Source organism: Eumetopias jubatus, unplaced genomic scaffold, assembly GCF_037043125.1.
Source record: "Eumetopias jubatus isolate StellerSeaLion01/CBP00866 unplaced genomic scaffold, mEumJub1_p1.0 scaffold_9, whole genome shotgun sequence".
NCBI lineage: Eukaryota > Metazoa > Chordata > Mammalia > Carnivora > Otariidae > Eumetopias > Eumetopias jubatus.
In genome coordinates, this window is record NW_028274815.1 from 40,070,849 (window position 1) to 40,094,356 (window position 23,508).

The 23,508-nt window shown below is 55.1% G+C and overlaps 1 protein-coding gene across 1 annotated transcript in view; it reads right to left on the bottom strand.

Annotated features, from left to right (window-relative positions):
• Positions 1-3,888: 3,888 nt before the first annotated feature.
• ATOH8 (atonal bHLH transcription factor 8) overlaps positions 3,889-23,508 on the bottom strand; it is a 30,656-nt gene continuing 11,036 nt past the window's right edge. Inside the window, exon 3 of the mRNA XM_028122461.2 lies at positions 3,889-4,789. Coding sequence (XP_027978262.1) covers positions 4,784-4,789 — 6 coding nt within the window. The 3' untranslated portion in view covers positions 3,889-4,783. The remainder of the gene's footprint in view (positions 4,790-23,508) is intronic.

Genomic DNA, 23,508 nt, shown 5'->3' on the forward strand with positions numbered 1-23,508 from the left:
GTTCCCACTGAAACTCGCTCCAGGAGGGTAAAGGGGGAGCGTGTCTTCAACTGATTAATAGTGACTGCCCCGAGCCTTGTCAGGAGCTCCAGCCCGGGAGAAGAAGAGCCACACTGATGGGTGATGTCTGCCGTGCGGGCGGCGCGGGGTATGGCAGCGTTCATTCATTCATCCACACACGGTCAAGAGCTGTCCACCAGCTCTGTGCCAGGCCCCTGCACTCCGAGGCAGTCCTCTGCAGGTGTTCAGGTCCCGAAGGCTCAGCTGCAGAAAGAGCAAAACAGCCCCAAGCCCAGGCTCCACTCCACTCTAGACCTTCTCCCTCGGAGCCTCTTGAAGGTTTTGGAAAAGGCCTGTGTCCCATTCTCTCAGGGTCTTGAACAAATTAGCTGCTTGGTAGTTATTTGTGGAAGGAGAAAAAGAAATGCGTGAATCACCATATTTTCCACTTTTTATTCATTTAACAGAGAAACCAATATATACATTTTGCAAGGCCTTTTCGAGGATTTGGAAATGAATTAGACCCAATCTTTGCCCTCTAGGAATTCATAGCACCATCTGGAGGTTAGACATGTGCCTTAATATCTGTAAAACCAGGTCGTTGTGGGTAAATCCAAGTTCCTTGCAGGTGCCTGGCTTCAGGAAGGCCGACAGAGCTTGTCTGGGGCCCGGGATCTCAGAGGGGAGACCAGTGCCAAGGTGAGAACCAAGATGGGGGTGGGTAGCGGAGGATGAAGCCAGCTGCCCTTCCCCTCGGCCCCTCCCCATGCTCCCCAGGGAGGGCTCCCTCCATGCCTCCCTGTCCCCCTGGAGCCTGGAGACAGACCACAGCTGAGCAGGAGGGGCGACAGTAAGAGGTCAGAGTGAAAATGGCAGTACAAATCCCCTTCGAGGAAACAGAGATGTCCAAGTCTTGTTCTGTCACTGGGCCACTGGAGAGGACTTTGTCACTCAGAAAACAGCATGGCAAGAGGGAGGCAAGTGCCGAGCCCAGCCCCCCTAGCTGGCCTCCATGGCTGACCACAGCACAGCGCTGGCCTCAGCCTAACGAGCGGCGCCCACATCACTGCCCCAGACCGTGGGCACAAAGGGCCTCTGTTCCTCCAGCTGCTGTCTCAGTCCCCACACACAGTCACCCAGTTCCCCAGCCCTGGGTCCTGCCCCTCCTCCTCACTGGCTGGTGAGGAAGGGGAGAGGGGCGAGGGTGCGGTAAAGGGGAAAGGACAGCCCAGGGCCTTGGAGGACTTGGGGTGGTGGAGGGAGGGGAGGAGGAGGTCTCAGGCCGGAGTGGAGGGCCACAGGGACCCAAGGGAGTATGGAGTCCACCCGGGGCCCTGGCCAAGCTGTGAGCCCAGACGGGGGCCCAGGGGCTTGTGGACCGCCCTCCCCAGAACTTAAGCCTCTCTTCTGGGATGGTCCGAGGCCGGAACCAGGAAGCAGTGCAGCCTCCATGCACCGAATTTTTGAAGAGCCTTGTGAAGCTCAGTGGAGTAGCAAGCTCTGAGTCCTGGAGCCGTGCTCTGGAGTTTTTGTCCTGCGGAGAGCAGGGAGCACGCGGGCTGCACGAACCAGGCACACACACAGAGGTACACGCGCAGACATGTGTGTGGGCACACTCGCGCAGGTGCCCTGGGTCCCTCTGCGGCTGGTGACTGATGAGCCATCATGGGCATGTGGGGTCGCGGGACCCAGAGCAAACAACAAAGCAGGAGGGTGTGCCACAAACAAGCCTGCAGGGGCTCCATGACCAAAACCCTCAGCTGGACTGGGACATGAAGAGGGTGGCTCTTCATAATTTTTATTTGGGCGAGGGTCTTCTTGAATGGTTGCTTACGTAAAACCATCTAAAAGACTGTCGAGAAAATCTGAACCTATCTTAAACCGATTTCCCTTCCCTGGGAATATATGCAAGTGCGTATATGGGTGTGCGTGTGGACACAAGAAGGAGTGTATGTTTGTGTGTGTGCGTGCAAAAACACAAACTGCTGTGCTGGTGGGGAAGCTGGAAAAAGAAAGAAAAGCGTAGGCTTTTAATCAGTCCTATACATACGTGTGTGTGCATGTGCACACAGAGCCATAAACACACACACATCCAGCCAGCCGCATTTTTGGCCCAGTCTGCATCCCCTATCAGTGATTCTAAACTGCTTTTATGTCCAAGAGCTGAGCCCACTTAAACCAGTAGCTCTCAGCCTTGCTGGCACATTGGAATCAGGGAGTTTTTAAAAATCCCAATGCCTAGGGAACACTCCCAGACCAATACATCAGAATTTCTGGGGATGGGACTTTGGCATAAATACCTCATAACAATATTTAATCATCTCCTTAGGTGATTCCAATGTCCTGCCAGGGCTGACTGTTCCTATGCATAGAAAGCCGTTCTCTCATTCCTCTGCACAGAAAACTTCTATTCATCCTTCCAGACCCAACTCCCATGGCCCCTTTGGAGGAAAGCTCTTCCTGACACCTGCCTAGGGAGAATTAGTTTTTTTCTTTCCTGAAGTTCCCAACAACATCTTAGACATCTGACTGCATCATAATTATTTGCTTGTCTGTACAGAACCATGACTTCTGTGAAGACAGGTGCTGTGTGAGATCCATCTCTCTATTGCCAACAACTAGCTTGATGTCTGATATGCAGCTGATGATCCATAGATGCTTCAGAATGAAAGGGAAGTACGTAATGAAGGCCAGGAACAAGAGAGGGGTGGGGAGTGGAGGCCATGTGTTGTTTCTGGGTGGGAAGGCCATAGGTCTGATCCCCTGGCAGCAGGTTGGGGGTACCTCCCCACCTTTTAATAACAGAAAGGGTCCTCTTATGTCAATAAGTTTGAGGCTCATTGGTCCACATCTCCTGTTTCCCTAGGAAGTGCCACAGGTATTACTCAGAAATTCAGAGAGACAAGTGAGTGGGGTTGTGACCTGTGCCTGGTGTTCTAGGTGACCAACCTTTCTATTCTTTTTAGATTTATTTAAAGAGAGAGTGTGTGTGTGCGAGCAGTGGGAAGGGCAGGGGGGGAAGAGAGAGAGAGAGAGAGAGAGAGAGAGAGAGAGAATCCTCAAGCAGACTCCCTGCTGAGCATGGAGCCCAACTCGGGGCTCAATTCCAGGGCCCTGAGATCACGACCTGAGCAGAAACCAAGAGCCAGCTGTTTCACCAACTGAGCCACCCACGTGCCCCCAGGTGACCAACTTTTCTTAAGCGTCCCCTTGTTGCCCTTATCCCAAGCCCACTCTGTCTGGCTGGCTTCCAGGGCACCTTTGCTCTGAGGAGTGCTCTGAGCCATCCAGATCCCCTGCTTCTGTCCCAGATCCAGGCCCGCCCAACAACCTGGTCCTTGGCAAAGGGTTGTGCCTGGGAAACACTCGTGCAAGGGAAGGAGGCTCCTGTCTGGGCCTGCAGACACTCCGGCCCCAGCCCGGGGGCCTGAGGAGCAGACAAGAGAGGGCATCCCTGGGCTGAATGAAGTGAGTGAGGTCTGAAGTGGAAAGAGCTCCTCACGTTTCTGACCAGGCCTCCTGGTCACTAGTCCAGGCTGAGGTCATGGTGAGGGCCCCCTATCCCCTTGCACACACAGACGCACACACTCACACACTGCCCACTTCCTGAAGGGTCCTCGACCTCTAGGCCGAGACCAGCCTCTCCCCTCCCGCACAACTCGCCCTCGACTGACCAGCCAAAGTCCTGGTTACCCACAGAGTCCATTCAACACAAGCAAGTGTTTTCTTTACATGTTGGGGCTTTTACTTCAATTTGAAGCAGATGGTTGAGCACAGATGTGAACAGCTTTGGCCTTTTGAGCACAAGGAAGGAACAGGCCTTGGCTTTGAACATGCCCCCCACCGCCGCACCTTCCCCGACTTACTGACCCATTCCCCTGGTCCCTTCTTCCCCTCTGCCCCTCTGCATAACTGGGAACAGACTACTGGCCTTCATGCAGGGAGCCATCTTGTTTTCCCAGCCAGGAGGGTGGGCCACAGGCAAGGAGTGGCTGGCTGGGCTGGCTGGGGAACAAAGACCCTTTAGGTGACCCTGGTGGGGCTAGTCCCTGGGGTAGGGTACAGGATGGTCAATATTGCTTCTTTCCACCCCCTTCCTCCCTTGCCTCGACACTCAGGGCCCAAGGAGCCTGGACCCAAGGAACACTGAGAATCAGGGTCAGAGGCCTGGGCAGCCAGTGGGAGGGCAAGAAGAGGGCCAGGATCTCATATCCCACTCCACACAAGCACCCCCAGCCCTCTCTCGCCGCCCCCAGAAAGTTTATCTTGTACCCAGCCAGCTCAGGGCCCAATGTAGAAAGAAAGAGAGTTCCAGGTCAGAGGGTTGAGCACTTCCATGGTCACCAAATGTCCATCCCTTCCATGAGTTTCCAGTGGGATTGCTGACTCGTCTTTGGCTTGGGATGGCTTTGGCAATAGGAGGAGCAAAAGTCATAGAGCAATGGTGTGGCTTCTCACTGTGGGCTGTTATCGCCACAATTTGTTCAGTGTCTCTGTGGAATCTTTGGCAATGAATTTCTGCAGCCCTGGGCAAGGGGGAGGCTTTGCTCTCCCCTCCCCACCAGGCAGAGGGCAAAGTGCGGAGTCACCAGAGTGGCTGAGGGGGGACAGGAGGGTGAGAGGGAGGCCGATGTGCCCCTGCCTCACCCTGAGAGGCAGTGGTCTGAGCATCTGGTGGCATCTTGGAGAAGAAGACAAGGCTGGATTTGGAGAGCTCACCTTCTCCTCGGGCTTGACCAGAAAGAGGGCCCACAGCAGCATCCTTGGCCTAGCCTGGGGCCAGTCACTCCTGAAAGAAACAACCAACGGTCAGAAGAAACCCTACTCTCCTGACTCCTGTATCCTAAAGGCCAACGGTCCCATGTGCTGGCACCCTCAGCACCTCCTCTCATTTACTCCTTGCTGCTGCCCCAGGAGGGACTGGTATGGCCCAGGCAGGGAACTGCATCTTGATGGGCTCAGTAAGGGACGGAGCCAGCATCTGAACCCCAGGACTGGCCGCCCCCAGAGCCCACCCTCTCCCCTGACTCCCCAGTCTGCATTCGAGAGCCACTGCTCATTTTGCCAGTTTGGGGAAATGGGCAGGGCTGCAGGGGCTAGGGGGAGCTCAGGGATACCTAGTGCTGATCACACCATCCTCCGGGTCACACCCCATGGGAATGGTCATCCGCAGCTCCTTTTCCCTCAGTTGTTCAGACAAGAGCACCATACCTGGAGTCAAGGGGCCAACTCAAGGTGCTGCCCATCTACCTGCCACCTGGGGGTCCCTGAGACAAGTCACTTAACTTCTCTGGGCCTCAGCGTTCTCATCTATAAAATGACACAGCTGGACCAGGTCAATAATTGCCAAACTCTCTTTTAAGCAGTAGAAATGAAGTTTGACCTGGGGAGCCCTACACAGAAAACAGAGAATCATGGTCTGGTGTATTTGCAGCAGCAGGGTGGGGGGACACAGGGCAAGGGGGTCGCACGGTGCATGCCCCCCAATGTGAAGCTTGGGACATCTCTGGGAACCCAGGGTGCTAAGGAGCACGGTTTGGAAACCATGGAGGTTAGACCATCTCTAAGGGCCTCACCGTGCTGACCTCTGGAACCTTCGCTCTGGCAGCTGGGCTCGCAGTTGCTCCTGAGAACAGTGACCACAGGGTGTGACTTGCTACCAGGAAGGGGCAGGAGATGGGGCAGGGTCACAGGGGCTGCTGGGACTTTAGGAGCTGTGGGGGAGGGTCTGTGAGGACACGACCTCCCAGAACAGGCCAGAATAATGGCAGTGCCTTAACCTGGTGCAGCCCGCTCCTACTGAAGCAGCTCCAAATACAGCTTCTCTGTGACTCCTGCGACCACCCCGAACAAACAGCTAAGTTGCATGTTTTTGAAGCAAAACCTCTGCGGGGCACCTCCACCACGCCAGGGGGCTTGCTCGCATATCCCCCATCTCAGAGGTGAGCTGTTGCCACCGTTTGGAGGAGGCGCAGGAAGCTGGCCACAGCAGGATCTGAATCCGGATCGACAGTGTTTATTCTACCACAGAGAAGCCGCTCTGGCTCAACTGCAGGCTTGGGGAGCCAGGACGCCGCCAAACCACGGTTCTGGAGGGCCTGCCAACTGCAGGCCCCGGGGAGCCTCGCAGGCCCGGGGCGCTGGGCTTGGCCGGCGGCAGGGCTGGAGGTGGGGGTCCGAGGAGGAGGGGGGTTCGCCCAGCTAACGGAGGCTGAGGAGGGAGGAAGGAACGCGGGAGGAAGGAGCATCCTGATGCGCCGCATCCAGGCTCACCTCCTCTGAGCCCGCCCTGCAGAGCGCGGGCTGGCCCCGGCAGGAATCTGCTTCCCGGGACGAGTCTGAGGAGGAGGATTAAGAGGCGGGAAGGAAACCCATGGGGAGGGCATGGGGTCTGTGGTCCAGGGGTGATTTACAGCCTGCGTCAGCCGGGCGCTGGCTGCCTGGGCGGGCCCTCTCGGTCCGCCCGCCTGCGGTCTGGGGGCAGGCGCAGAAAGCTGGCCCGGCCAGCCGCCCGAGCTGTCCTACTGGCCACTCCGTCACGGCGCCTGTCCCAACCCCTCTACTGGCTCTCGGACCCTGGGGAAGCCATGACTACCACCCAAGAGCAACCAAGAGCAACGGAGCCGGTTCCTCTCGCAAAGCCTGACCTTCAGTGCTCCATCCCACCCTTGCCCTGGTGTCTACCCTGGACCTGGGCTCCCACCGCCCACCTCGGTGCAGGAATCCCAGCACATGCACCAACCATCCAAGGAAGTCTTATGTCAAATGAGGCATGGGTGGAAGAATACTAGGAGGTTTTAGGTGCCAGGACCTCCTCTGAGATTAACCTTGGGGAACTTACCCTCCCTCTCTGTGCTTTAATTCCTTCACTTATACAGTGAAGGAATGTGTGTATATGTACCATAAGTACATATACACGGACATGCACTCTCCCCAAAGGGTCCGCTGTAGAATACTAGACAGGTGAGGTATAGCCCACGAGTCTGGGAAACACCACAGACCTTGGCCCCATCTTGGAAAGTCACTGCATATATTAAAGCATATTAAAGGCTCTGAAAAGTCCTGCAGTAAAGAAATTTTGCCTGGCTTTATTTACCCACTATCTGATGAATTCTTTTGATTCTGTGATCACAACTGCACCTTGAGGCAACCTGTGGCCCTTCCCTGGACTTCAAGTATCTGCTTCTTTTCTGCCTCAGCATCTGAACCCAAATGCCCAGTGGGGGCTGCAGGTTGGTCCAGTCTCAGTCACATTTCTTCCATAGACCAGCTATGCTTGAGGGATAGGAGACAAACCCATGGATGCCCCTTCAGAAGAGGCAGGGTGTGTGTGTGTGTGTGTGTGTGTGTGTGTGTGTGTGTGTGTGTGTGTGTGTGTGTGTGTGTGTGTATTAATTACAGGCAGGTAATTACAAATACAGAGGAGATGGCTGACAAATACTCCCCACTGTGACAACCATACCACAGACCCCTTCTCATGGAACTGGGGGCAACATCCTGTGTCACCACATGTGAGAAGCATGTGAGAAGGGCCTCTCGACTCCCATCCAGCCCTGGCCTTTTGTGGGTGGTCTTTCCTCTGTGGGCCAAGGCTCTGGGTACAGCTGGGAAAGGCTCTTGGCTCACTGCTCTAAAGAGCCCCCTAAGTCCCAGCCGCTTACCATAGAGGATGCCCTTTATTTGTGTGTGTGTGTGTGTTTTTTAAAGATTTTATTAATTTATTTGACAGAGAGAACAAGAGAGCACAAGCAGGGGAAGCAGTAGAGGGAGAGGGAGAAGCAGGCTCCCTGCCGAGCAAAGAGCCCGATGCAGGGCTCGATCCCAGGACCATGGGGTCATGACCTGAGCTGAAAGCAGACGCTTAACCATCTGAACCACCCAGGCGCCCCAGAAGATACCCTTTAAACAGAGTCTGCCGTGAAAATAAACTTTGAACGTGACTAGACAAGATGGCCTCTCAGGTCCCTTTCCGTGGTTCTGATGTGTTGAGTTCGATGGAGGGGATTTGGTCAGGGTGGCAAAGTGGTTGAGTTTATCACATTTAAAAATCATCTTTTGATCTGTTCATTCATTTGTGGCCAGAACATCAGCTCCACGAGGACAGGGACATGGTCTGTTTTGTTTGCTGATGAAGCCCTGGAGCCTAGAACCATCCGGATGCATAGGAGCACCTCGATAAATATTTGTTGAACAAGTGAATAAATATTTCCAGTCACAGGCATTTTATTTACTATAGCTTTTATATACCACAGAATATGTTCCCTGTTTCAAATGTAACTTAGCATTTTTGTAAATATGCCTATGCTTCAGGGAAACTTTGGGTAATTGTTATGAAACCTGGAACAGTGCTGCACCTTTTTCACTTTCGTTCACTTCCCATTTTTTTTATTTCTAATTATACCTCCTCGGCTTACCAAGTTTTTCTCTGGCTTTACGAGGACTGGCTTCCTCTCTCGATCACTTCTGTGTACTATAGCACAATTTTACCACTTTAGGGGCATTTGAAAAAATGACTCGATCTGCCTTCTCAGGTGTTTTACCTTTTAAATTCATTTTCAGTTTATGATTTTCATATTCATTTTCAGTCCACTCTACCTACTTAACCATTTTTCACTATTTTCGAATTATCCTTTTTTTCTATTTTAGCAATTTGGATATATTCTTGCAGATGCAGAAAAAGATCCAATGGAATGGAAATCCTGACAGTTTGTTTGTTTGTTTCTCTAAAAAGAACAGTCAGATTTCAAATGTTGTTTTAAAGCAAAACTATGAAAGACAAGCAGGGAGGGCGCCTGGGTGGCTCAGTCAGTTAAGTGTCTGCCTTCAGCTCAGGTCATGATCCCAGGGTCCTAGGATCGAGTCCCACATCGGGCTCCCTGCTCGGCGGGGAGCCTGCTTCTCCCTCTCCCTCTGCCGGCTGCTCCCCCTGCTTGTGCTCTCTCTCTCTGTGTGTCAAATAAATAAATAAAGTCTTAAAAAAAAAAAAAAAGACAAGCAGGGAGGACATGGGAGATGTATTTTCAAGACCCACACTATTAGGTATTATTTTATCTTTCACTTCTCAGTGCACCAACATGTGGGCTGGGAAGGGCCTTTGTGTTTGGTTGCAAATGCAGAACTGTGAGGTCCACTGTGGCCCCTAAGTCAGCAGGCCACAGGGCCCTGGGCAGGCGGGCTCATAGCTCCATGCCTCAATTTCCCCATCTTGAAAGAGGACACAGTAATAGTACCTGCCTTCCAGGCCAGTTGCCAAGAGTCAATGAGACAATGGAGCCATGCCCCTGGCAGGACCTGGCACACCGTGCAGGCACGGGAAGGTGCTGGTTCACATCCCTGCAAAAAGCTGGGTCCTCCCTTTGACGAACGGGTATCCAAAAATATAAAGATGGCATCACAGTCTGAAAAGTCTCAAGTAATCAGAAATAGTCACGTTGAACCAACTGTCATATTGACCAATTTGTTTTTGGTGGATTTAAAAAAAAAAAAAGACACAATTTCTAAAATTACATAAGGCATGTCCATCACCCCATGACTGGATAACCAAAGTATGGTGTATCCATACAATGGAATGTTATTCAGCCAGAACAAGGACGGAGGTACTAATACATGCTAGAACACGGATGGACCCCAAAAGCAGTGTGCTAAGTGAAAAGAAGCCAGTCACAAAAGGCCATGCGTCCTAGGATTCCATTCACATGAAGTGTCCAGAGCGGGGAAACCCACAGACTAGCGGCTCCCTGGGGGCAGGGGGCAGGGGTCAGGGAGGACTGTGGGGTAGGAAGGAAGAACTAAAGCATACGGGGTGTCTTTCTCGCCTGAGAAGAAAGTTCTAAAATGCACTGCGGTGATGGTTGCACGTAGCTGCGAAAATACCAGAAACCACTCAGCTGTACACTTCCAGTGGGTGAACTGATGTCATCTCAGTCAAGCAGTTAAGTTTTTAAAAAATTACGTAGGTAGTACATGTTAATTACAGAAAGTGTAGAAAGTACAGAAGAGTGAAGAGAAGGGAAAAATTTCAGTCACCTCAATCTCCCCACTGGGAAAGTGGGGTGACTGTTGTTCCTTTACTTTTCTCAGACTTAGACACAGCTCTAGAGTATATTTTGTTGGTTTGTTTGGGTTATTTATTTATATATTTAAAAAAATGTTTATTATTTACATATCCTTGACACCGACACAGAATTCTAAGAAAGTGGAATTGGGTTGTGCCAACTGCACTGTGAGCTGGTGCCTGCATCCTAACGCTCCTGCCCATCCACCTTTGCCTCTGGTGCATGCGTTTTCCCATCTTCTCCGTGGGCCAGGTACTGCTGAGGTTATTCTGGGCACAGGCACAGGCCTGGGCTTCTGGCCTCCCAACTTCCCAGGGAACTGGAAGCAGGTATGGACCAGCCCACCCCCAGAGCCTCCCGCCTCGCCTGGCCTGGGCGCCAGGGGTGACAGGCAGGAAATTTATGAGCAGTTGGAGTTGGCTGCTATGTTCCGAGGGCGGGAACATGGTGTGAATCAAGGATCCCACTGTGTCCGGGCTGGGAGGGCCCTCTGAGGTCCCAGCCATCTAAGAGTTGCAGAGTTGGGGCCAGAGCCCCTGGTGAGCAGGGAGAAGCCTCCTGGGGACCATGAATTGGGAGAATTCATTTATTCAACAAAGACATACTGAGTCCCTACTGGGTGCCAGCCCTGTGACAGGCACGAGGTCAGAGTCCCAGCCTGGGGCAGCTGATACCGTGACTCCAGGGTGAGGCCGCAAACCACTGCGGCTGGTCCGCACCGTCGACCTGCCCGGTCGCTGTTGTGTTGGCTCCTCAAGGAGCGGCCGAGCTTGCCAGGAGCTCCAGGTTACAGTGTGCAGATAGCTGCCTATGCTGCTAAGAGGCTATCTTACCCAGCGGGCGCCAGCCCCCCAGGCCGGGAGCATGAGTGGGTCCAGAAGTCTAAGGCCCTTGTTTCCCAAGGCCAGTGGATCCATTTCAACCCGAGTCAGTCCATGACATAAGAAAGACCTACCGTATCAGACAGTGTTGAGGCTGGAAGCAGGTAGCCCTGGGGCCCACTCCTGTGCTAAGCTGCTAGAGGCGGAGCCGGGTCCCAGGTGAGCCAGGCGAGCACTGAGAGGGCACTGTCCACATACCCCACGCTGTCCTAAAGCCTTACCAGCTGGACTATAACCTCCAAAAGGGCGGGGTTTTGTGGCCGGGTCCCTGCTGTCTCCCCAGTCCGGGATAATCAGAGCTAACTGGAGTCCAGTCTCTTAACCCGCCAGCCCCCACCTCCACTGCAGGGTGGGAAAAATGTGCTTCTCCTCTGTGCTCCCAAGGCACCATATATGGACTCCTACATCCCTCCGTGCCATGAATTACTGGTGGTATGATGGCCACCATCCCCTCGCTCACCCCAAGCACCTCCACCATGAACTCCTGAAGGAAGGAAGAGGCATTGTCATCCTCGGTACCCCTATCCTCCTAGGCCTAAGGACAGAAGTGAGTGAATCAGTGCTTAGGGCTGCTATTTATTTACTGAGGGTGGCCTTGTGCCGGGTGCCACGCTGCACTCCTGTGCGTGTGCTGTCTTACACACTCCTGGGGAGGTGGCCATCACTGCTCCCATTTTGCAGATGAGGAAATGGAGGCTGGCACAGTTTCCTGGCTTCCCTAGGTCACCCTGCCAGGATGCAGGGCAGCAAGGCAGACCCCTTGACCTCTGGAGAGTTCAGCTTCTTCACTGGCAAGCAGGTCTGGCAAGTCCCCAAGCCATCCACCCAGCCGCCACCTTCCTGGGTTCTAAGAAAATCTCAGTCTTTGTCCCTTGAGCCTAAGGGAAAGGTGGCTGGCACTGGGAGGCCTGCCACTCCCAGAGCCAGGGCCAGAGCCCATAAGGAGCTCACTGAGCCTGCAAGGGATGGCCAGGGAGACCCACAGCCCCCGCCATGCTGACGCCTTCTTGGGCTACAGGCCACTCTCTCTGGCTGCCAGTCTCTCAGTTTCTCTCTCCATGCTTCGCCTGCATGTCTCTGTGCCAACTCTCTCTTGGCCTCTCCTTTGTTTATCTCTCCCATCCATCAGCCTATCTGTCTTTCTTGGCCCCCACCCCACGCAGAGCACAGGGCACTGTGAGGGTCGAGCTGGCCCGAGAGAGGGCCTGAGGCCCAGCTGCTGCAAGCTTCCCATCTGCTTCCCATTCTGCGATGTTGTCCAGCCAATTCCACTTGGCTACCCACTGCTCTTCCAGACCCCAGGAGCCCAAGGAGCCCATGACCTTGCCCCCACAACCAGAGGAGGCACTCAGACAGGAGGGGAGTGGACAGCTGGGCAGACAGGTGGCCCAGCCAGATGAGGACGGCCCTGCTCCCTTGGCAGCTCCCCGGTCGGCCCTCACCCATGACTCTCACCCCTCACTCCCACACACACTACACACATACACTCACACCTAACCATCGTGTCGACAGATCCCCGTCAGGCCTGCTTCTTCCCCAGCTGGGGATCGTTCCCCACCACTCCTCTGCATCCTCGGTGCCTCCCTCCCCAGTCCTCACCGCAACTGACAGCTGGGGTGACGGCACACCAAGCAGACAAGCCAGTTCTTGCCCAGTGCTGGCCAGCAAGCCTTTGCAAAGACCGCAGGGTGTCTCCAGGAGACCCCAGGAAGAAGCCTAGCTGTGGCTATTTCAGGACCAAGTGGGGGAAATAATAGGTGGTCATGAGGCCCCCAGACAGCCCCCCAAAATCAAGTGATTTCCACAAAAACTGTGCAAATGCAGTTTTAAGGTGAGAAAAACACCTCCCCTGCCCCTTCTCACCCTAGGCCCCTCACAGCTAGATTCTGGAGGCACCGTGGGATCCAGGCCAGGGTGGGGTATCTCTGATCAGGGCTCCTTACCCACTGCCACCCTGCCTGTCCATCAGCGACGACCCAAAAGTAGCTTCCAGCTGCACCAGGGAAAGGCCAAGACTGGAAGAGAACTGAATAGTTTACCCACATGCACGTGCACACACACACCTACTCACAGGAAATAAGCCCTGTCGTAGGAGCACATCACACGGCCTCTGTTTGAATCCTGACTTCCCCATTCTACCAGCTGTGTGACTTTGAGCAAGTTACTTCACCTCTCTGTGCCTCCGTTTCTTCACCTGTAAAATGGTAATAACCGTGATCTACTGCACAAGGTTGTAGGGAGGATTCAGGAGCACAACAGTGGCAATGCAAAGCACTGGGCATTGGGCAGCCCCATGTCAGAGCGCACGTGTGTGTGTGTGTGTGTGTGTGCGCGCGCGCGTGTGCGTGTGTGTGTGTCTCCCTGCCATTTGCCCCATTAGCTCGCCGAGGCAGGACTGCATCTGCACCTCAGCCTGCCAGGGTCCCAGTCTGTACTGGGCGCAGAGGAGCTGCCTGTTAGACGCTGTGGACAGCAACTGGAAAGCCCTCCACCCCTCAGTTCATTCAGCAACTATCCACTGCGTGTTTACACCGTGCCCGCTCCCTTTGAAGCACTGGGGATTCTGCAATGAGCCAAAGAGACAAGGAGCCCTGCCCTCCCCGCACTGACATCCTAGAACCAGCCCTTCCCCGGGAGCAGAGTTCCCCAGAGAAAGGAAGCCTCGTGTTTTCTGTGCCAAACAGCTTGGACAGGTCCCTTCCCGATAACTGATGCACTTCCCCGCATTCTCAGTCAGACGTTACTGGATGTACTTTAGCTTCCTCTTGACAACCCAAGGTCAAGCCCAGAAACATCAGGCCACAGGAGACTCCCCAGATCCTTGAGGCTTCTGGGGCCCCCTCCCCCCCGACACTACATGGCACGAGTCTCTTGGCCCTCCAAAGTGTCTGGCATTCCTCTTTTTGCTTTTCTGTTTCTTCCCACACCATCAGGGCACCGGCTGTGACTCCAGGTGCTGTCCCTGCACCTGCTCCAGGAGCTGGCCTCCCACTTCAATGGGCTATTTCTGTTCAGCTGCTCTAGTCTGAGACACCAAGGAGTCAAGCTTGTAAGAACTGGGCAGAGATTAAGGGTAGTGGACTCTGGAGAAGATGCCCTGGGGCTCTCGCATGAGCTTTTATGCATGGCCTTTGTGTCCCTGAACTCTGCACTCCAAGGGGTGGGGCCTTTGTTTGTTTTGTTCTCTGAAGTGACCAGCACCCAGAACAATGCCTGGTACATAGTAAACACTCTAAAGTATTTATTCTTAAATAAATGTGCAGGGCCCTCATGCTTTCTTCATCTTTTTCTGCTTAGGTAACTAAAGAGACTGAACAAGTAAGAATCGCTGTGTGTCTATGCCGAGAGTGGGCCGAAGTGGGTCAACCTTTCGCAAATAACCACACTGGCTGCCCAGGCACGTGCTGTGTGTGGTGGGGATGCAGGGGCAGGGGAGCGTCAGGGTCGTGCAGTGGGCGGGTGGTTCTCAGCCACACCTTCTACGCCCTGGACAGGAACTCAACCCACCATGTAGGAGACCCCCCACACGGCCCTGACAGATGGTGCCTACAGACTCACCAGGACACCTGTGCGTACACACACACACAAACACACACACACGACAGCAGAGGGACAGACAGGGTGTCCTCTGCCTGGCAATGGAATCAAGTCCTAGGTGGGCAGCCGAGTCTGGTATCCCTTCTCTAAGTCACTGGGTGCAGAGGGGTGGCTGGGCTGACATTCAGACCCACATGTCCCAGCCCCTGGGGTCTCGCACTGGCAGACACCTTCTGCAGTTCACATTCCCACCCTGGGGGCAGCAGAGGACAGAGATGATCTAGATTCAGAAGCACCTGTGTCTGGGGCTGAGGAGCATGCCTCACCCCACCCGGCCTGCCCAGCTGTCTGAGCTGGGTGACTTCCCCTCTGGGTCCCAGCCTCCCCATCCAGTTGCCATGGTTAGAAATGTGCATCCTGGGCAGCTGCTGTAGGAGTCAAGCGAGTAAGGGGCACGAGAGGGCTCTGCAAACTCTAAGGCATAGTGCAGAGAGGTACAAGGTCACTAGTGGCCTGGCCTGGCCCCCCAGGTTCTTTTAACCTCAGTGCCGGCAGCTGAAAATGGAGCTACTGGCTCTGACTTTGCGGAGCCATGGTGAAGTGTGTGTGGTTAAGGTGGTGACCCTGGTTAGGCCCACTGAGAAGAAAACCACCCTGTCACAAAACAGGGTCAATCCTCCAGGGAGGAGCCACGTGGCTATTTAAGCCTGCTGCACTCCCAGCTGAGAGATCCTAGTGCCTTTCTCAGTTACAGGGGGGCACCCCTTCTTCCAGGGCAGCTAGGGAATGTCTGGGCAGGGCGACTGAACTGATGAGGGGAAATGCTCTTTCCAGCAAAGTTCCTGTCCTGCCTTTGGATGCAGCATAAGAATGAAGTGCTCAGTGCTGTGGCAGCCACTATGCAGCCATGAGGCAAAGACCAAAAGAAGCCTTGGAGCCCAGGAAGCAGCCACCTCCCTTCAGCTTTCCTGAGAAACAGGAGCCCCTATTTAGTTTAAGTTGCAGCTTGAGGGGGTCCTGTGATCTGATTGCAAAGCTTTCCTCACTGATTCAAGAGAATAAGGACACAAGCTCCCCAAACAGGGGCCTGAGGGAACACAGGGGCATTTCTCTGGTTGTGTCCTGAAGCCCCTAGTTTATCCTTCCCTCAAGTCTCTGCCTTCAGCATAGGAAGATTCAGCCCCTGCCCGCTATGTGGATTTTAGTTGAAGGAACAGTGCATCATTATTTGGGGGCCTACTATGTGCCAGAAGCTGGGACACAAAAGTGAAAGGCCACCCAGTCTGGCTAGAGAAGCACACTACACAAACACTGTATGACTAAATGTAGGGCAGGGGTTACAATATCACGTAATATATCATGTAACGTACCAGCTAAAAATATCATGTAATGACATAACACAAGCTCCAGTAGATCACACAATAGACCCTCTTATATCACTACTTCACAGTGTATCACAGGACACGTTCCTGAAGTAGACTATACACACCCCTGTGGTAAAGGCTGCAGCATGGCCACGCTGTGAGGCCCTGAGGAGGAGGCTGGGTAGGGGTCAGGGAGGGCTTCCAGGAGGAACTGAGCCTTCTAGAATGAGCAGGAGTTAGCCAGACAGACAGGGGAGAAGGGCATTCCAGGCAGAAGGGACAACATGAGCACAGAGACCAAAAATAGCCCCTTTGGGCGAGGAGTTCCTTGTTGCTAGAGTGTAAATTGGGACACGGGGAGTGACCGGCTGGAGCCAGGTCACTTGGGGGAGGGGTGTGGCCTCTACTCTTGGCCTGGGGGGAGCCCCTGAGGGTCCTGAGCAGGGATCGAGGCAGTCAGACCCGGCTTGTGGCTGAGCTGCTAGGAGGAGCTCAGGTGGGGGCCGACTGAGTTGGAGCGGCTGGGCAGCTGGGCCAGGTCCCAGTGGGCTGTGAATTCTGGGTGGAGAGCAGGAGGGTCTTGAAGGAAGGAATGGCTTCCTACTTCTCCCTCCAGAAATATTTTTACTAGGAGCTCAAGGAAGGCAGGGATTAATATTTTCCCCTAGAACCAGCTTTCTGGTCTGCTACGGCGGGTGGAAAGGAGATAATGGGCTCAAGGGCAGGCGAGGAACCGAGGTCTCCAGGCCTCCGGCTGTGCTGGGTACAGGGGCTCAAGTCTGGGCGGTGGGCAGGCCTGTCCTCCTGCCTCCCTTGTCCTCTGAAAGCCTCAGGGCTGGAAAGCAATTTCTGGTCACTGGGCTGACTCCACATTACAACCAGGGGCCTGGGGCCAGTGGTCACTCCTCCTTGCCCAGGCTCTCCTCACCTTTGGCCCTACGAAGACCAGTTTCTCAGGCAGAAGACATGGGAGGGAGGAGAGAGTTGACAAGACAATTTCACATACTTTGTGCATCCATCCCTGAGCAGGTCCAGGAGGCAGGCTGGGCATCTTCCAGATAGGACACTTGAGCAAGGCCACCCAGTCACAGAGCCCCAGGGCAGAGTGGAGGCGAGCTTCAGAGTCCAGACCCAGACACCTGCCCACTGAGACCAAGCAGGGAGGGTAGATCTCAGCCCGCTCATAGCCCTTCAGACGGTGAGATTAATGGCCCTGAAATTGCAATAAACATAAATATTTGGCCTTTCCGGAGCTGCCTCTCTCCAACTAAAATGGGGAGGGAAGGAGAGAGGAAAGGAGGGCAAAGGAATGAAGTGCAGGGGCCTGGGTACAAGGTAGATGAGACACACAGATGGCCCTCCAATGCCCAGAGTCCTTGGCTTGGAAGAAGCCAGCCCCCACCCCCAAGCAGGATGTCAGGCTTTCCCCACTGCTGTGGTGAGGGGCTCCAGAGCTTCTGGGTCTGTTGGATGGGTGGGGGGGCAGTGGAAAAGGGGTGCAGGGAATTGAGAAAGGAAAGTGGAGACTCCCGGTCCCCTGGCCTTGACATGCCCCCGCCATTTAATCACCAGCCTTTAACACTTGGGAGGCATCCCTTTCCCCACCTCCACCTGGCAGCCCCCTGCCTGACTCTCAGCTCCACATCCAGGCTCCAGGGGGTATGAGGAAGGTGGGCCATACCTTGCTATCTCCCTTCCTCCCCGCTGGTGTCCCCACTGCCAGCCCTGCCCCAGCACCCCGCGGGCTCCGGGCAGGCCACCCGGTGACTGCTCCAGGAGGTGCCCAGATTCCAGGCAGACATCTCCCAGAAGCTCCTGGCAGAGACAGCCAGTTCTTAAAAAAGCTTCATGTCATAGTGCAATCAGCCGAGGGGCCCAAGCACGAGGGTGTTTATTAACGCCACTGTGTTCCCCCAAGCACCTCTGTGTTGCTCTGAGGAGCTGATTGGGGGGGGGGGGGCGCTCCGCATTATCTCTGGCATCTCTCTGCCTCTCGTCCAAGACCCGAACACTGACGGCTGGGCCCTGCCCACAGTGTCCCTCTCAGGCCCCTTCCTTCCCGTCTGTCCCCTCCAGCCCAGGTTTTATGAAAACAGTCCCTTCCAATGATCCCCAATTTCAACAGTTTCGAGAAGGAAGAGGGTCTGGCAGCATCCAGGAGAACTAATTAGGTGGTCTTCGGGCACCTTAGAGGAGGAAGAAAAGTTGTAAGTGGTGTAAGAGGAGGAAGAAGCAACATAAAAAGAAAACGAGGGGAAACAAAATAAAAACTGGAGATAAAAAGTCCAGAGAAAACAGCGGCGCCTGAGAAACAAGGCTCCCAGCCGCCAACTTTTACGGCGTCCAGCCCTGTTATTCATAAGTGAGTTTCCTCTCTCACAAAGGACCTTTTGCACGGTTTTCCCTTCTGCCTCCAAACCAGCTGCTCGCGCTGTTGTATCCTGAGTGATGATGAGGCTCTGAAAGGGTTTTTTGGGAACAGATGGCCAGGGGAGAGCTGGGGAATGTGCCAGCAGCGGGCTGGGCGGGCTGCCAGGGCCTGCGGTGACTGAGTGCTTGGGCTTCCAGCTCGCGTGCTTTCCCTGCCCTCTGCCCTCCGTGGCGCCAGCAGGCCTTCCCAGCGAGCGCTCGGAACATCTGGAGTCTGGGGCTGCCAGGAGGGGGGGCCGCGGCGGCCGGGCGGGGGGCCCTCTGTTCCCGCGGAGCTCCCATGGACTCGCCGCCAGGCCCGCCCCGCAGAACAGCTAATCAAAACCACAGCGGCCCGAATGGGAACCAGGCGTGCTCCCAGCTGCAGCCAGAGGCCGCCAGGCGACGTAACCCGGTGTCAGGCCTGGCCGGCGGGGCAGCGCTGCGGGTGCTGGGGGCTGACTACACCCCCGGCCCACCCCAGCCGGCGCCACCCCCAGCACCGCCCCCGGCGGGCTATTGGCTCCCTGCAGCTGAATGGAGCCTCCACGTGCTGCAGCCCGGCTGCTTACGTAAGAGCGGCCGCTCCGGGCGAGGCGCAGCACCCAGCTATTTGCCTATTTGCGGAGGGGCCTCCAGGTGAGGGCCACCCCGCGGGGCAGCAGGCGAGTTTGAGGGCCCGGCAGGCCTTCAGAGTTGAAGAGCATGGGGCTTGGAACCAAAGAGACACAGGCTCGAACCGACTCCACCACTTGTTAGCCACGTGGCCCTGCTCATGTGCCACCCCCCCGCCTCAGTTTCCCCTCTGTGCAACAGGGGAAGTGGTCCTCACTTGCAGGGTTAGTGTAATATGAGGTACAGATAACGTATGTGCAGTGTCGGGGAGACCATGGACACTTAGCACACCGTCGACACGGCTGTTGGCGACAGTTTATCAGCCTTATGACTGTGCACAACCAAACATGAGGCATGTTTTGTGGTATGAATCCATGAACTTCAAAAGCCCAGGAATTTCTGGGTTGGCTGCACGCTCACCTCCCCTTACCGGTACAGGACCAGGGCTTTGGTTGAAGTGCTAGCGAGGGACGGGTCCCCCATTCAAAGCTATTCATCCTTATCTGCCTTTTGGTTGATCAGTCATTCATCCACCCCGGGCACTGCCCCTTCCTGAGATAGTCCTTCGTGGGGTTCCACAGGAAGTTGTTATCTTACTGCTGTAAATTCCTGACATTTCCTCTTTGGCACTCACTGAGAATGCGCCGGCCTTTTCTCAAATGGGACCCTGTTTAATCCTTCCAGCAAGGTGGCAAGGAAGGCATGTGGTTCTCACTTTACAGATGAGAGGATGGGGGGTGGGAATCAGAGAGGTTAAGTGACATGCCCAAGGTCACACAGCTAGAAAGTGCCAGTGTCAAAACTCAAACCCAGGTTTCCGGCCCCAAAGCTCTATACTTCTCCTACTTCACAGTCTCGCTGAGGGTCTCCTTGTTATGCTTTCATATGCCTTAAAGTTAAATGCCAGCACCACAGAGAACTGAAAAGAACGGTAGGGTTCAACTTAACTCCCACCTACACAGACATCCTTCCTCCAGCATTCTGAACCGAGGGTCACTGAGCCTCTTCAGGGATTTCCAGAGGAGCACCCTGGCTCAAAGAGGTGCTCCGGGGGGAAAGGGTTCTCTGAAGTGTCTCTGCGTCCCCAAGGGTGATCAGTTAGAGCATCAGAGGGCTCTTCCCATGTCTCTGTGGCTCTCTGATCATGAGTGGTTGGTTCTTTCTTGCTATGCCCAAAGCTCCATGTTGGGGAGAAGGGAGGGGTCTGTGAGTGCATGTCAGGAGGGGCGCAATTTGGAGAAGGGGACAAGAGGGGGTGGAGAGAGTGTGAGAGGAGAGAGGAAAGCAGCACCTTGCCTCTACCCGCCCCCCACCAGGACCACCAGGGGAACATCAGAGGGCCGAGTTCTGCCTTCCGGGGGCGGGGGGAAGCTGGCTCCCAGCTCACCTGTGAGGCTCCCCAGCCAGTGATCCCTCCAGCCCAGTGCCTGCCAGACCTGTGGACTAATGATGTCAAATGTGAGAGGAGAAACGGCAGCTGAGAGAACACTCCGTGTTAGACCAAACAGTTGGCGACAAACGTCTATGTAATTGGAATGCCAGAAAAAATATATTGCATCCATTTTTATGACTAGAAGGGAATTTGATGGTGGTTTCCCACCCACCCACCCCCCTTTTCTTCCCAGCATAGATGGACTCTATGGGCTTTGAAGGCAAATGGTATTTAACTCAGTAACTTGGCCGGGAGGATATGGAAAGAGAAGCTCCTCTCGCACACCCACTTCCATGTGGGAGGCAGGACAGGGAAGGGCAGGGGCCACGGCACACCTCTCTCACTGGCTAAGGGAGCTTGGTCAAGTTCCTCAGGCTCTGAACCTCAGCTTTGTTATCTGGGCAATGGGACAGCACCGGTACCCACCTCGCAGGGTTGGCGGGAAGAGTCACAAGGCGATCCATCACAAGACCTAAGCACCATGCCCGGCATGTAATCCAGGCTCTAAGAACCTTAGGTATTATCAGCGTTCTTGGGATGCACTGCACGGGGGTCCCAGCAGTCTCTGGGAGCAACTTTTAGATCTGTGTGAAATGCCCACGCAGGGCACAGGGAAAGTAAGAGTGAGGCGTTTAGTCATTCAGACAGAAAAAGGAGCTGAGGGACCTCAACTCAGAAAGCCTGACCCCAAAACGCCTTAGAAATCACTTCTGGTGACAACTTACCTTACAGAAGTAGACCCTGAGGCCCCAGTGGGGGGTGACTATGTACATACAGGTAGGGACAGAGCCAGGGCAGTGCCCCTCGGTGGACACTCTGGGGACACAGGAGGCCCTGCACACAGGCGGCTGGATCCAGCCAGAGCAGGAGCTCTTGAGACTCTGCCTCATGAGCTCTGGGGCTTGGGCACGGTCCACATACACAGCAGGAGCCACGAGGTCCTGTCCAAGGCCTGGGCTCAGCTGCTCAGACAGTAAGGGGCCCCTCGAAACACCCTTGGCTCCAGTGACCCACAACCCACAACCAATGTACCACCTCAGCTTGTCCCCAGCACCAAAGCTACGAAGTCTGCACATGAGATGGGACCTGCCATCACCAAGAAAAGCCTCCCCTGTCTAGAAAGCAGCAGGAAAAGAGGGAAGACGTAAGTCTGACAGAGCCGCACCAGCCTCAGCGCTTCCTCCAGGACAGAGCACCCACAGGGTAAGGAGCAACTTCCCAGCCTTGCAGAGCCAGCCTCCCTCCAGCCTCCCCACAGCTGGCACAGCTCCAGGGGGCCCTAATCCCCTAATCTCCGCCCAGGCTTCCGGAATAGCCCTGAACTCAGTGCATCATGACATTTTTTCTCTCCCCATCCCCAAATGGCCTGCAAGCAACCCTGAGGGCACAGACTTGCTGGCCATTTAGCACCAGGGTTGAAATTATGCCGTCAATGTTAGTAGCCGTTAGCTTACTCTGATTATTCCTCCAGAGGTTAAAGTCGCTGGAAAGGGGCACCCTGGATTGTGGGAAATTGGTCCTTTCTTATTCTGCAGGTCTGGTTAGCCTCCCTCCCGGCCTCGCTGCCCGCCCCCCCCCCACCCCAGCCCAGGTGTGAAACAGTCCTGCTGTTCTTCCTCTTTCTTCTCCTCCTCCTCCTCCTCCTCCTCCCCCTCCGAAGCTCCCAGGAGTTGCTGCTTTAAAAACAGGAGCTGCAGAAACATGGCCCAGAGCCAGGTGCTTAGCGTGCACTATCTCCAACTACAGAGTCAGAACTGAGCTCTCTAGGGCCCATCCACCCCTCCCCCCACGACAACCCCCCCACCCCAACCCCCACCCCCATCCCTGGGCTGGGCAGCCTCCGACACAGGCCTCTCTGCATGACCCTGGCTTCCAAACGAGGCTCTGAACCCTCAAAGTTTTGTCCTATGAGGCCCAGAGACAGAGGACCCACGGGTCAAGGGATGCAGGTCTCCAGCCCTGGCAGGGAAGGGCTGAGATGGGCAAAAGGGGGCACCTGAGGCCTGGCAGGAGGTGGGGGGGCTGAATTCTCTTTAAATCCCATTCTTAACATAGGTCTGGGGCTGGGGGGCGGGGGGCGTCAAGGCAGCTCATTAGAACTACAAGGGATCTCAGAGGACGCTGCGCACAATCTCTCACTGAGGTGTCCTGAGAAAGGGTCACCCGGCCTCTTGAGGACACATTCACTGTGAGGGCGCCATCGAGGGGAAAACTGAAATTGCTATCAGTCGCGCTGGTGAGGGTCACCCCCGTCACAGCTCCCATTTACAGAGGACTTCCTTTGAGCCACTTACTTACATTGGCACGCGTTCTCTAGTTTCTTCCCTTCTTTGCTTTCCCTCTCTCTCCTTAGGATGTAAGCCTGGCTCACTCCCATCCCCAAACCCTCAGTGGCCACAGGGGAGGGGGGACAGAGGCTCGATCTGAGCCCTCAATCCATCCACTCTGTCTACAGGGACTATGGAGGGCCAAGCCCCAGTGTGGAGCTCACTGCACATGCGCAATAAACATTGAATGAATGAATCATCAAGTGAATGTCCAGGGACACCAGCCCCCCTGGTTCCGGTTAACAGAATGGTGGCCCGCCCCAGCCACTCAGGGCCATTGGGCAGGTCACTGGGCCCTCCCTGAGGACACCTCAGGACTCACCAACCTGCACGGTGACAGACGTGCAGGAAAGCGTAAGCCCCAGAAACAGGGTGGCCCCATGAACCCCCAGCCTGCCAGGGCAGAACACTGGGACTGGACAAGTCGTCGTAGACCCCGTCCATCTACGTCCTCCTGGCAGTGCTGACTGCAGGCACAGCCCCTGGGACAGCCACCCAGCAGGAGGGGACGCAGGATACCCCCTGCTCTTCCGAGGAGAGGCAAGACCTCCACTTGGGCACGGTGGCCGGAAAGGGCCAGAGAAATCACTGATGACGTTCCTACCACGCCCACTTATCAGCAACAGAACCGAGGCTCGAAGAGGTGGAGAAATGGGTCCAAGATGACACAGCTGGTAGGTGATGGGGAGGGACTTGGATGCCCGGAACCACAATCTGCCACCTCAGTCTCCTAATCGGGGCAATGGGGAGTTGGACCAGATGGTCTCTAAGGTGTCTTAGACCTGAAGGGATTTCAGGGGGAGCCAAAAGCTCATCTCTGCTGGGCATCTTCTTCACCCCACTCCCCTTCCGTGCTCCCCAGCCCAGGACTCTATCTGCTCCAATCAA